General features: G+C 38.0%; 1 protein-coding gene across 5 annotated transcripts in view; it reads right to left on the bottom strand.

Annotated features, from left to right (window-relative positions):
- Positions 1-12,244, bottom strand: part of FAM120B (family with sequence similarity 120B) — a 127,456-nt gene that overhangs the window by 81,963 nt on the left and 33,249 nt on the right. For all 5 annotated transcript variants that reach the window (XR_008916727.1, XM_056819067.1, XM_007484943.3 and 2 more), the window contains exon 4: positions 11,935-12,036. Coding sequence is in view for 4 of the 5 variants with exons in the window: in XM_056819067.1 (XP_056675045.1) it covers positions 11,935-12,036 (102 nt within the window). In the remaining variant the exon portion in view is untranslated. The remainder of the gene's footprint in view (positions 1-11,934; positions 12,037-12,244) is intronic.

The following is a 12,244-nucleotide window of genomic DNA, read 5'->3' as shown; positions in this document are numbered from 1 at the left end:
CATGGACCATAGTGTTCATGGGGTTCTCTTGGCAGAGACATTAGAGTGGGTTGCCATTTCCTTCTCTAGAGGATTAAGGCAAGTGGAGGTTAAGTGACTTGACCAGGGTCACAAAGCTAGGAAATATCTGGGGCCAGACTTAAACCCAAGTCATCCTGACACCAGCTCAGCACTCTATCCACTGAGATATCTGGCTGCCTCCAAGGGCAATTTTTCCTTCTATTATAGTAACAGTATCTGCCATCTTCTTTAGGGAAATAGGTTATTTTTTTTTTGGGCGTTACCTAAAGATACACCTGTTTACCTCAATTGTGCATCCCACACTAAGAGGAGTTATTTTTAAATCTGGAGTGATAATATAAGAGGCACAGGAGCCCGAGAACTATTAGTAAATTATAGCAATCTAAGATAAGCCATCTGTGAGAAATTGCTGACCTTGATCAGTACTGTAAGGCGGGGGGTGGGTCTGCTTCCAGGGGAAGGCAGCTAGAACCTAAGAGTTTGGGGTGGCAGAAATCCCCAGGATATCTGGGTCATGGGAAAGAGACAGACTCTTCCAGACAAACCAAAGAGGCCTCTCTCCCCTCGCCCATTGCATAGGAGAAGTGTGGGACGTGGAAATGTCGCTAATAATAATTTAAAGGTCTAAAGAAGCAGCTTGGTCCTGAGGTCACTCACTAGCCCTCCATCAAAAATACATCAGCTTCAAAACCCTAATGACATCATTTAGTAAAAAGTTTTTCTGAATGGCCAGACAGAATAGCGGAGGGTCTTTTCACAGAGCGGACCACAGAGCAGCCAGCAGAAGGGCGGGGCAAAGGAGGTCATTTCTATGATTGACAGCTTTGAAGACTCAGGAGCAGCATGGAAGGACGTAACCCCTGGGTGGAGGGTGGTTGGACGGGCCTCATTAGTAACAAAGCAACTGTCCCATTTGTGTTTTTACAGCTATAAACACAAGTCAACTGAAGAAAGACACTCAGAGACTCTAGGCCATGTCATTTCTGGGTGCTTTTTATATGGAAATAAGTGTTTTAATAGCTGGGTTTAAGAGTTATCTTATGGATATTCTCCTCGCATATTCCTAGGGTGAGAAAACCACAAAACTGACTAGTTTAGGTCTCTCTCAGGATGTGAGAGGTGATACTTCTAAATAAACATGCAAAGATCTTATTCCTTAAGTTCATTTGTGGGGGGATTTAATTCATAAATTCCATTTAAATTAATATTTATTTAGGGTCCTCATTGGATTCAGAATTCTAGGCCCAAGCAAAACAAAACAAAACAAAACAAAACAAAACAAACCCCAAATGCTCACATGCATACTAAATCTTTACTCTGGCTGGTTAAGCTTCAATGGCTTATTTATAATAAGCAAATAATTCATTCAGATATAAACTGGGTAGAATGCATTAACATCTCAATATCATTAAACTCGGCATTTACACGGATGTGCTGTATAATTTCATGCTTGTGAAACTACATTATTACACTGCTTAGAATATCTACTGCATTCAGAATGCACAGAGAATGTGGTTTTAAAAATCATGCCAGGCAAAACCTAAAATCTTGTGCTGTGGCTCTGTGGTACTGTACTCTATTTCTATTTAAAGTCATACAAGAAAATAGAATTATGGAGATTTTAAGCCCATTTTGTTCTTTTTAGATGATGATCACATTTGCTCATTTTAAAGACGAAGCAATCATGTTATCTAGAATGTACCCATTTTAACTTAATTGAGCGCACATGCAATATTTAATGTTTTAAAACCCAACATTCACACTTTAAAACCCCTAACATTTTACAAGAGTTTTTCTACACAGGATCACAGATTTTGAGCTGGAAGGAAATTTAACAAGTCACTGAGTCCAATTCCTTCATTTTACAGATGAAGGAAATGATTCGGGCAGGGGTTAAGTGACTTGCCCAGGGTCACAAAGCTAGTAAATGTCTGAGACAGGATTCAAACTCAGGTTTTCCCGAAGCCAAGACCAATATTCTATCCACTTTCCATAATGCCATCTATCTGCCTTATACTTGAACATACTTCAGATGCCAAATAAAAAACTTAAATAATAATATCTGGGAGAGAGCTGAAACATCAGAATTGTGAAATATCCACTTTATAGTAAAAGATACATGTTGGGGCAGCTGGGTAGCTCAGTGATTGAGAGCCAGGCCTACGTTCAAATCTGACCTCAGATGCTTCCCAGCTGTGTGACCCTGGGCAAGTCACTTAACCCCCATTGCCTAGCCTTTACCACTCTTCTGCCTTGGAACCAATATACAGTATTGATTCTAAGATAGAAGGTAAGAGTTTTTTTTTTTTTAAAAGATACATACATGTCCATCAAAGCAGATAAATTGCTTTAGGGTATGTTTTACTTGTCATTATTTCATCATTTTGTAAAAACAAAAAAGAATGACCTTTAGCAATGCTATGTAAAAACCTATAAACCTCCTATCAGACAAATGTTCATAACTAATCAGGAAATATATACCCAATTCAGTTTTTCCTGACAACTAAAGAGGTTATATAGAATGAGGTTTTCTGGCTTTTAAAAATTAAAATTATAAATAAAGTTTATAATATCTTTTTCAAAAAGAAGGAGAGACAAACATCAACACATTTCTTTGAGAAGTAATCTCTACATTTTGGAGGCAGTAATAGTTATTTCAAGTGTATTTATCCTGGGCTGAAGTTCCTCCCTTTTTGGTGGGTATAAGTGTATACAAATCCTTGAGGCATATACATAGCATACAGCAACATTTGATGAGGCTTTTCATTTTTTTTTCTATTTTGAATGGCTGAAGGAGAAGGAAAATAGCTAGGTTCATGAGGGAAAGGCCAGTGCACATGGGAGTCTTCTAGTATCTGGACTAGTGTGGCGAGTCACAAGCTTTATTCTCTTGTTATAAGACTCAGGTGATTTTCCATGAAAGGTAGAAATGATGAAATGGGTACCTTGTTGACCATCCTTCACAGACAGACACTATCATTTTCATGAGCCGCAGGTGACCCTCCTCTGTCCAGGTTCTCCTCAGTGTGTATGTGCTTGAGCCCTTTGTCTCTCACTGCTTTGCTGATCATTATCGACATCTTCTCCTCTGAGTGTGTGGGTTCTCCCAGCTCTGTCCCAGGCCCTCTTCTATTCTCCTCTACCTTCTTTCTTGGTGACCTCATCAACTCCCATGGGTTCAATGATCACTTCTGTGCAGATGAACCCAGTCTAATCTCCCTCCTGGACTTCAGCACTACTTATTGGGCAGTTTGAACTGTATGTTCCTGTAGGCTTCTCAAACTCATCATGTCTACAACAGAACTCATTATTTTCTCTTCTAACACCTTTTCTCCTCTAAATTTCCCTACTTGTGTTAAGGGCACTACCATGTTTTCAGGCATTCATGTTCATAATTCAGGAATCATCCTCGATTCTTCCTCATTTCCTACATTGAAATCAGTTGTCAATTCTTGTGGATTTTTCCTCCACAACAAATATCTTACTTTTTCTGTTTTTGTGGCTCATTCCAGGTTCTTCTCCTCTCTTGCCTGGACTATTGTAACAGCCTTCCAAATGGGCTCCTGGCTTCCAGACCCTCTCCTTTCTAATTCATTCTTCACACCGATGCCCAAATAATCTTCCTAAAATCAAGTCACACTATGCCACCTTCCTGCTCCTTCAGAAGTTCCTGTGGTTCTCACTGTCTCTAAAATAAAACAAGCTCTTTGGCTTGGCTTGTAAAATCTTGCATCCTTCATGCTCTCTAATGCAGCCAAATTGTGCTGTTATTCCCCAAACTGGCCATTCTATCTACTCATTCAGTGCCTTTTCCAATACATTGATCTAGACAGGATATAGATAGCCTACTCACTTTTGCCTCTTAGCACCTTTAGCTTTCTTTAAGCCTCAGCTCAGACATTGCCTCCTACTAGAAACCTTCCCTAATTTACTTGGTTGATAACATTCTCTCCTTCCTCAAATTATCACATTTTACATGTTTTCCTCAATGGTAAGCTCCTTAAAATGTAAGCTTCTTGTGTGCATGTAGGGACTGTATATTTATATATATGTTTTGTCTTTGTATCTCTACTGACAACCACAGTGCTTTGCACACAAAAGGCATTTATTTAATAAATGCGTGTCAAATTGAATTGGGTTCTTAGTATTGTTTTTCAGAGGACCATAAAGATGGAAAATATATCTTATATAAAACCTTTCTACAATCTTAGGTTGTTTTGTTTTTTTAAATGAAGTGCTGCTTGTAATAAAAATAAAATGAAATGTCTGCACTTCTAAATAACTCATTTCAAGATAGCTACTTTTTTTTTGTTTGGTCTAACTGTGACTGATGGAATATGGAATAGGAAAAAATTCCCCAGGATAACTTCTCTCCAAATAAGGTCCTTATTTGGTGACTTACACTCTTGCAACGGAAAAAAAAAAAGAGTGGCATGAGAGAATCTAACGCATACAAATATGGAATGCCAAAATTTTAGAGAAATATTTGTTCTCTGAGAGATTGACAACAGATCACTAAAAATAAACACCAAAATTCATCCCCTTCTCTTAAGTTTCTGGTCTATATGTAGAATGGTAAAGAATTTCAGCTGTTTTCTCATACTAAAAATTTGTGGAAAAGTTGCCCTCTAATGTGAGTTTCTGTTTATTCTTAGAGGTGTTCTGCTTTTCCTTCTTCCAAGGCAAATTTCCTCCAGTAGTTCTGAGATCCTTTATCATGAAATGAATTACTTCTTGCAGAGTGGGGGAAAATGTTTTGCTCTTTTCTATTTCTAGTTCCTGATATAACCTTTAGACAATTTTGAAACCACAGTTTCAGGTGCTCCAAAGTATCAGCGCTGGGGAGATCCTCTATGGAAGCTTTACTGAAAGGCATGGGTGAAAAATAATAGTACAAGAAGGCATAGAAAGATTCTGCTCTCACCCGGGGAAGAGTCCCCACAATGATGAGATGGCAGATTTATCAAAGTATTTGAGGTAGTGGTGAAGCAAACATCTCAATACAGTACTGACTCTGATATATACCCAGAGCCTCTTTACTGACTCTTCAGAGCATATGTAAACACTGTGATTGCAGGGTAGGGCATGTCCATTATTCACCCCAGCTTCACACCACCTTTAGCTATACACTTCAGTGGGACTAGGGATCTGTGCTTATATTCAGTACTCACTGCTTTATGGAAGTGCTATATATTAAACAGGCGTGAGAGAATCTAATGCAGACAGATAGGGAATGCCAATAATTTAGAAATATGTTTGGGAAAGATAATTATTTTTTCCTATCCAAAAATCCAGTATATTCCTAGGTAAGCTATGTAGCATACTTCTCAGCATAGCTAAAAATAAGCCAAATTTTCTGATATTTCATATATAAATATTTATATAGGTAGATCTATTAGAGTGACTTACATTACTTCCAGGTCTAGACCTCTGTAAACATAATAAATAAATCAACTACTACATATCTGTAAGACCTAATATATATGGGTAGCTCCCACTTTATGCAAATCTGATTTCTGAAAATTCAGAACTATAAAAATATAAACAATTAGGAGATTATTATTTGTTTGATGATAGTATTACTATCTATCATTTAAGGCAGAGTCATCACTATATGCGTTTAAGTAGCCACTTCCCAGTGCATTAATACATGATACAGTCTTTAAAACTAGATTTACATTTTAAAAAAATGTAAAATAAGGGTGCAGCTGGGTGCCTCACTGAATTGAGAGCCAGGTCTAGAGAGAGGAGGTCTTAAGTTCAAATCTGGCCTCAGACACTTCCTAGCTGCGTGACCCTGAGCAAGTCACTTAACCCCCATTGCCTAGCCCTTACCACTCTTCTGCCTGGAAAGTAAGGATTAAAAAAAAAAAAGTAAAATATTCCTACTACATAAAATAAGGTATATTTGTATTATCTCATATTCAAGAAATTAATTCACTGCCAATCTCCATAAGTCAACCAATAAAACACAAATATCTGGAATTAGGCAAAAGTCAAGAGAATGGATGCCATTAATTTATAACCATTATTAGAAAAGACTACTTATAATTTTAAGTATAAACAGTAAGTTAAATGTGTTTTCTTCTATTGTGTTTTATGTTTTCATATAGGATATAATATTTTTTTCTGAAACACAGAAATTCTGAAAATATTTATCCTTAATTATTGTCTCTTCCAGAGCTCTATTCTCCAAATATTCTGGGAATGTCAGGAAATGGCATCCCTAAAGATCCTATTAGCTGATGCTGTGACTGTTTAAAAGAATAGGGCATTGCATGATTATCATATGGTAGAATCAGTCCCAGTGTTGGAAGTACCTCACCTTCTGTTAAAGGAGAAGAAGGTGTTTTCTTGGGCATTGAGGTTAAATACTTGCTCTTTGAGAACCTCACCCAGCTTCTAGACTGAAATATACCCGATAGTCTATAGGGCTGACAAGAGGGCTTGTTAAATGTGGATAGGGTTGAGGAGCTGTAGAGGGAAACTAATCCAGCCTCAGGCTCCTGGCCCAACATAAAGACTAGTTATTCATCTTGATGTATTGTTTGAGAAGGTATTTTCCTGTCCTTTGCTGGCCAGGATGGTACCTTCTGGACTATTTTGTGAAGGAGGCTAAATGTAATAGAAAAGGTAAATGCAGGCTAGACTGTAGGAGACATGTTTAAGTACCCAGAATCCTGGGGAAGAATGCTATTTGGCCAGGAAGAACCTTTGCAGGTTCCATTGAATCTTTACAGGCAAAAGGATATTTTAATATTCAATTATTTTATGTACTGTCATGTGTCAGAAGGATTAGGTTCATTCTACTTGGTTCCAAAGGCCAGAACTAGGAGTTGCAGATAGAAATGACAGGCAGTTAGGATTCAGTTCAACATACAGAAACACTTCGTAGTAACAAAATGGGGTAAAAGTAAAATGGGCTGTTTCCTTTGTCAGTGATACTGAAAAGAGTCTCCTGCTTCTGTCAGATGACTTCTGGGATTCTCCCTAGATCTGACTACTAGAGAATAAAATGGGAAATGCTGTTTGACATTTATAGTTCTTCACCATCTAGGCCCAATTTCTTCTTTCTGCCTTATTAAACATACTTTTAAAACAAATGCTTCAGCAATTTTGCGTGTAATAGTTACTCAAAAAACCAGACTAGAGGTAGGGGTATTCAGTCACCTCCATGGCCTTGGCCTCAAGCTTTGTGATGAGGGAGGGATCTCCTACCCAGTTTACAGACTGGCACCTTCTTTACAGAGCTAGGTCAGACTGTGTCCCTTTAAATGAGGTCAGGAGATTTGGCTCTGGAGATTGGCACTGCCATCTGTTAGCCTACCTTCCCAGTCTTAAAACACACTATTCTACCCTTCACACACACTGTAGTGTGTATCAACTGGATTGTAATCCAACTGAAGTGGCCCTCCTCTTCCTCAACATTCATCTCCCCTCTGTCCTTCTGCACTGGTTATTCCCTAGGACTGTAATGCTCTCCTTCCTCATTTCCATCTTCTAGAATCCTCAGTTTTTCGTCAAGGGTCAGTTCAATCATTGTCTTTTTACACGACTCTTTTTTGGTCTCCCAAGTTGGTGGTGTTTTACTCCCCAAACTACCATGTATTTATTTTGTATATAACTATTATGTGCATTTTCTCCACTGACTAGACTGCGAATTCCACAAGGGTGAGGACTACCTACTTTTATCTTTTTATCATCAAGCACAATGTTTGGTGGGGAACTAAGTAGCCTAGTAGAGAAAGCATTGGGCCTGGAGCCAGGAAGACTCATCTTCCTGAGTTCAAATCTGGCCTCAGATACTTAGGAGCTGTGTGACTTTGGGCCAGTCACTTAGCCCTGTTTGCCTCAGTTCCTCATCTGTTAAATGAGCTGGAGAAGGAAATGGCCAATCACTCCAGTATCTTTGCCAAGAAAATCCCAAATGGGGTCATAAGTCAGACACGACTGAAAAATGAATAAATAACAACAATACTTGTCAAAGAGAAGGTGCTTAATAAATGGTTGTTGATTAATTCATTATTCTTTTCCAAATTCTGATCACGAATAATTGGCTGCTACCACAAGGCTGAACTCTGGTGTGGCTCCAGGTCAGAGAAACACGGATTTGAACCTGAGGTCTGCCAAATAGTATGCATGTGACATTGGGCCAGCTCTTTGGCATCAGTGTGACACTCTCAAGACTAGAAGGCCCTAGGGAGGTTGTCTAGTTTAATCATACCTAATCAAGAACCCTCTCCAAAATATCCTGAACAGGTGGTCCATCTAGCTTTTGTCTGAAAATTTCTAGTAAACGGGAATCTACTACTTGGGGCAACCTATTCTTTTTGAATAGCTCCAAGCATGACTAACTAATTCAATTAAAAAAAAACACTCTTTTATACTTGCTGCTTGCAAAGTACTGTACTAAGATAGGTGCAGGTGAGCAAACAGAAATGCAGGAGAGTACCTGCTTTCATGGTGCTCACAGTCTAATAGGGAGAGAGAGCACTCACAGGAGTTCCAGATGCAAGTCAGAGAGGAAGGCCTGAATGTCCTTAGAGTTAAGTGGCAAAGCAGATAACTACATATTTTCTTTCATTTGATTTCCACAAATAAGATTGTCTATTTCTGATGTTGAACAATTTGTCAATGCCAAGGATTATGGTATTATGAATTTTGTTTTCTAGTAGTTGTAGCTACATTTGACAGGTTTTATCTCCACAAGGTGCTTAATAAATGGCTATTGACTGACTGATTAATCCCTTCCAACTCTGGGATCCATCCCCCACTGTACTCTGGAGGATGGCTTCAAGGGTTAGGCTAGAAGCGAAGTCAGTGGTCTTCCCATTATGCTTGGGCTTAACTGCTTTTTAGCTGCAATTGGTTGGCAGTTGGTGCTCCTGGTAACAGGGGAAGTCAGGCCTTCTACCCAAAGACCCTCCCTTCAATGATGGTTGGGCAAGGCCAAGACAGAAGCAGGATTGATGGCTCAGACAGTATTGTTATTTTTGAGTTATTGGAAGTTTTTCCTTATGTCAACATTAAATATGACTGCTAGGGACAAGCAAAACAGGTCTATTCTTTCTTCCATATGATAGCAGCTGGGTGACTTAGTAGATTGAGAATCAGACCCAGAGATGGGAGGTCCTGGGTTTAAATCTGACCTCAGACACTTCCTAGCTATATGACCCTGGGCAAGTCACTTAACCCCCATTGCCTAGCTCTTAATACTCACTCTTCTGCCTTAGAACCCATACCTAGTATTGATTCTAAGTCGGAAGGTAAGGGTTTAACAAAAAACAACAAAACAAACCCATCTGATAGCTCACAAGTACTTGAAGAAAGTTATCAAGCCTCCCCTAAAGTCTGTTCTTCTCAAACATATACATCTTCAATTCTTTTCCCACATGGTAGCTTAGTCACCTTTCACTGGACACTGGCATATCAACATCCTTCCAAAATGGTGGTGCCCAGACTTGAACACAATACTTTTGATATGGTCTCACAGGGCAGAGTTCAGCAAGACTACTACAGATACATTTTTTTTGGTTTACATGTAGCATCTTCTTCATTTGTTTATATACCCCCAGTTCTTTGTACATGATAATAGATAATTAACTAATACTGGCTGGAAGGATGGGGATATGCAGTGTGGGAGAGTTTGTGGAAAGATAGGCCTACTAAATACATCACTGGCAAAACCATGAAGTGGTCTAACCATTCTGGACAGCCTCTTGTAACTAGGCAAGGAAAGTAATTGAAATGTCTAGGCTTTTTGATTCCACTGAATGGCATGTACTTTAAGGAAATCAATGATAAGAACAAATTTACAAATGTACCAGAATATTTACAGCAGTACGAAAGAACCTGAAACAAATTAGAGGCCCATCAATTAGAGAATGGTTAAACAAATCGTGGCACATGAATGTAATGAACTGCTTTCCATTTATATTTTATAAATCTTGTATATATAATTTTTTAAATATCATTTCCCCTATTAGAATTGCTTTTCTTTATATTCCTACAACATTAATTAGCACAAGGTAAATGCTTATTGACTGACAGTTGAATATTAATGAATTGTAAAATACAATGACTATAATGAAAACAAAGATGTAGAAAAGACTTAAATGAACTGAAGCAAAATTATATAATCACTACCAGGAATACAATATATAGAATGACTATAATAAACAACTTCTACAAAACAACTTAATCTTCTTTCCAAGATGACATACAACCATTAATGGTCAATTTTTGGATTTGGGCATTAGGTCAGGCCCTGAAGTCATCTGTCCTCAAGTCTAGAGCCCACCTCAACATACTCTACAAAAACATACAAAATTACATTAAAAACAATGTAAAGAATATTTCCTGCAGTAATCTATCCTCACTGCAACTCTCATGAAAAAGACCATAAACTTTATCAGAAAGGAAATAATGTTGGTCTGGCATGACTTTTTCTTAAGAAAGCCAAGCTGACCTACTGTAATCACTGCTTTTTTTTTTTTCATTAATCATCCCTTTAATAATACCTTGGATGACTTGACAGGAAAGTCAAACTTACTAGTTTCTAAATTGCTGACTTCATTCTCTTTCTCATTTTGAAAATTATTCCACCATTTGCCTTTCTCTGGGAATGTGATCTTTTAAAGATCACTGATTGGTTCAGCAATCTTATTTGCCATTTTCCCTCCCTTTCAGTACTTTGGGATATGGTTCATTTAGCTTTGTTAAGGTTAGATAGATGTTACCTTATTACCATCCCCCCTCCTTTGGCTGGGTTTCAATACCCCATTAGCCATTTTTTTGTTCTATCTTTGGAAGTACAAAGATTGTTCTCTTTGACATATAAAACAGAAACAAAATAAGAGTTGAATATTCTTCCTTTTCTTCATGGGTTATCTTCCCATTAAATCTGAATAGCAGGCTCTACTCCCTTCTTTGATCCTTTTGTTTTCCCCAATAAATTTATCTTCTTTCTCCCTACTCTTCCCCTGACCCCTTTTTGTTCCTTAGCATTGCTTGCCAGCCTCAGTTTATTCTGAATATTATCCCTCATCTGCTGCCAAAACTTAGCCCTGAATGACTCTAACTACCCACCTCCTAGGCTTCTATTCACAAGTTGATGAATGCAGCTACTGGAAGTATCACTACTGTGCTCATTGGGTACATTACATATTCATGCTATCCAACCTCAGCTGGGCCTTCACTGCAGCAAGGTAGTCCTTTTATTCCTCTCTAATTGTCTATCTCACTCCCTGGAGAAGCTATTCTAAACCTTTTTTTCCCTCTTCTAGCTTCCCCAAACTCCCCCTTCCTCCTTTCTCTCAACTAAGGACTTTGCCTCTTACTTTCCTAAGAACTGAGGCTTTCTCTTCTCCTATTCTCTTCATCTCGAAATCCTTTGATATTATTTCCCACTCTGTCCTCCTTTTCCCAATTCTCTGAAAACTGGTTTTATGAGGCTCAGGGTAAATACACTTTTATTAGCCTTTGTTACATGCACTTTACCCATGGTCATGAGCCCAACACTGCCATATTTTAAGCCCTGGTTCAGAAATTCAAACTCTGTCTTTATATGCTCTTTTCTTAATCATCTATATCTATAAAATAAGGATTAGACTAGAAAAATACTTCTAAGATTCTTTCTAACTCCAAAGTCCATGATTCTATGAATCATAGACCTATCTTTTCCTCTTTTTCTCTGCCCTTAGAATTCCTTTTTCTTAATTTCTCAACCCCAATGTAAGAATTGAGTGTAACACGCTATGATTTTGTTTACTGGGTTAAAGGTTAAAAGTATTGGTGATGTATGAGGACCTTATATTTTAACATTTTCTTGTGAGGTAGTCATCTTAGAGCCACAGAATATGTGATAAATATATTAATATGAAATACTTCTAGTAAAATTAATTTTGATCCTACCTGGGATGTCCAGTTGGATAGGCTGTACCAGTTCTGGATGCTTCAGCTGATTCCCAAAGTACACAAACCATTCTTTTATTATGGGGCAGGAATTGCAAGCATCTAAATAAAGACAGTTGAATCAAAAAAGTACATATAAGTATTGACATTCATTAGAATTAGGAGTGTGATGGAAACATTGGCTTAGTGCTAATTTATCTAGATTTCATAGCCACAACAGGACCATTGTTAAGGCCCATTAGGTATTCTTTTTGAGTCTCCATATCTAAATGTAATAATGTTATTTTAGCAAATCAACATTTGGCTTTCT

Source organism: Monodelphis domestica, chromosome 2 (genome assembly GCF_027887165.1).
Source record: "Monodelphis domestica isolate mMonDom1 chromosome 2, mMonDom1.pri, whole genome shotgun sequence".
Classification (NCBI taxonomy): Eukaryota; Metazoa; Chordata; class Mammalia; order Didelphimorphia; family Didelphidae; genus Monodelphis; species Monodelphis domestica.
This window is presented reverse-complemented; position numbering and strand designations above follow the sequence as displayed.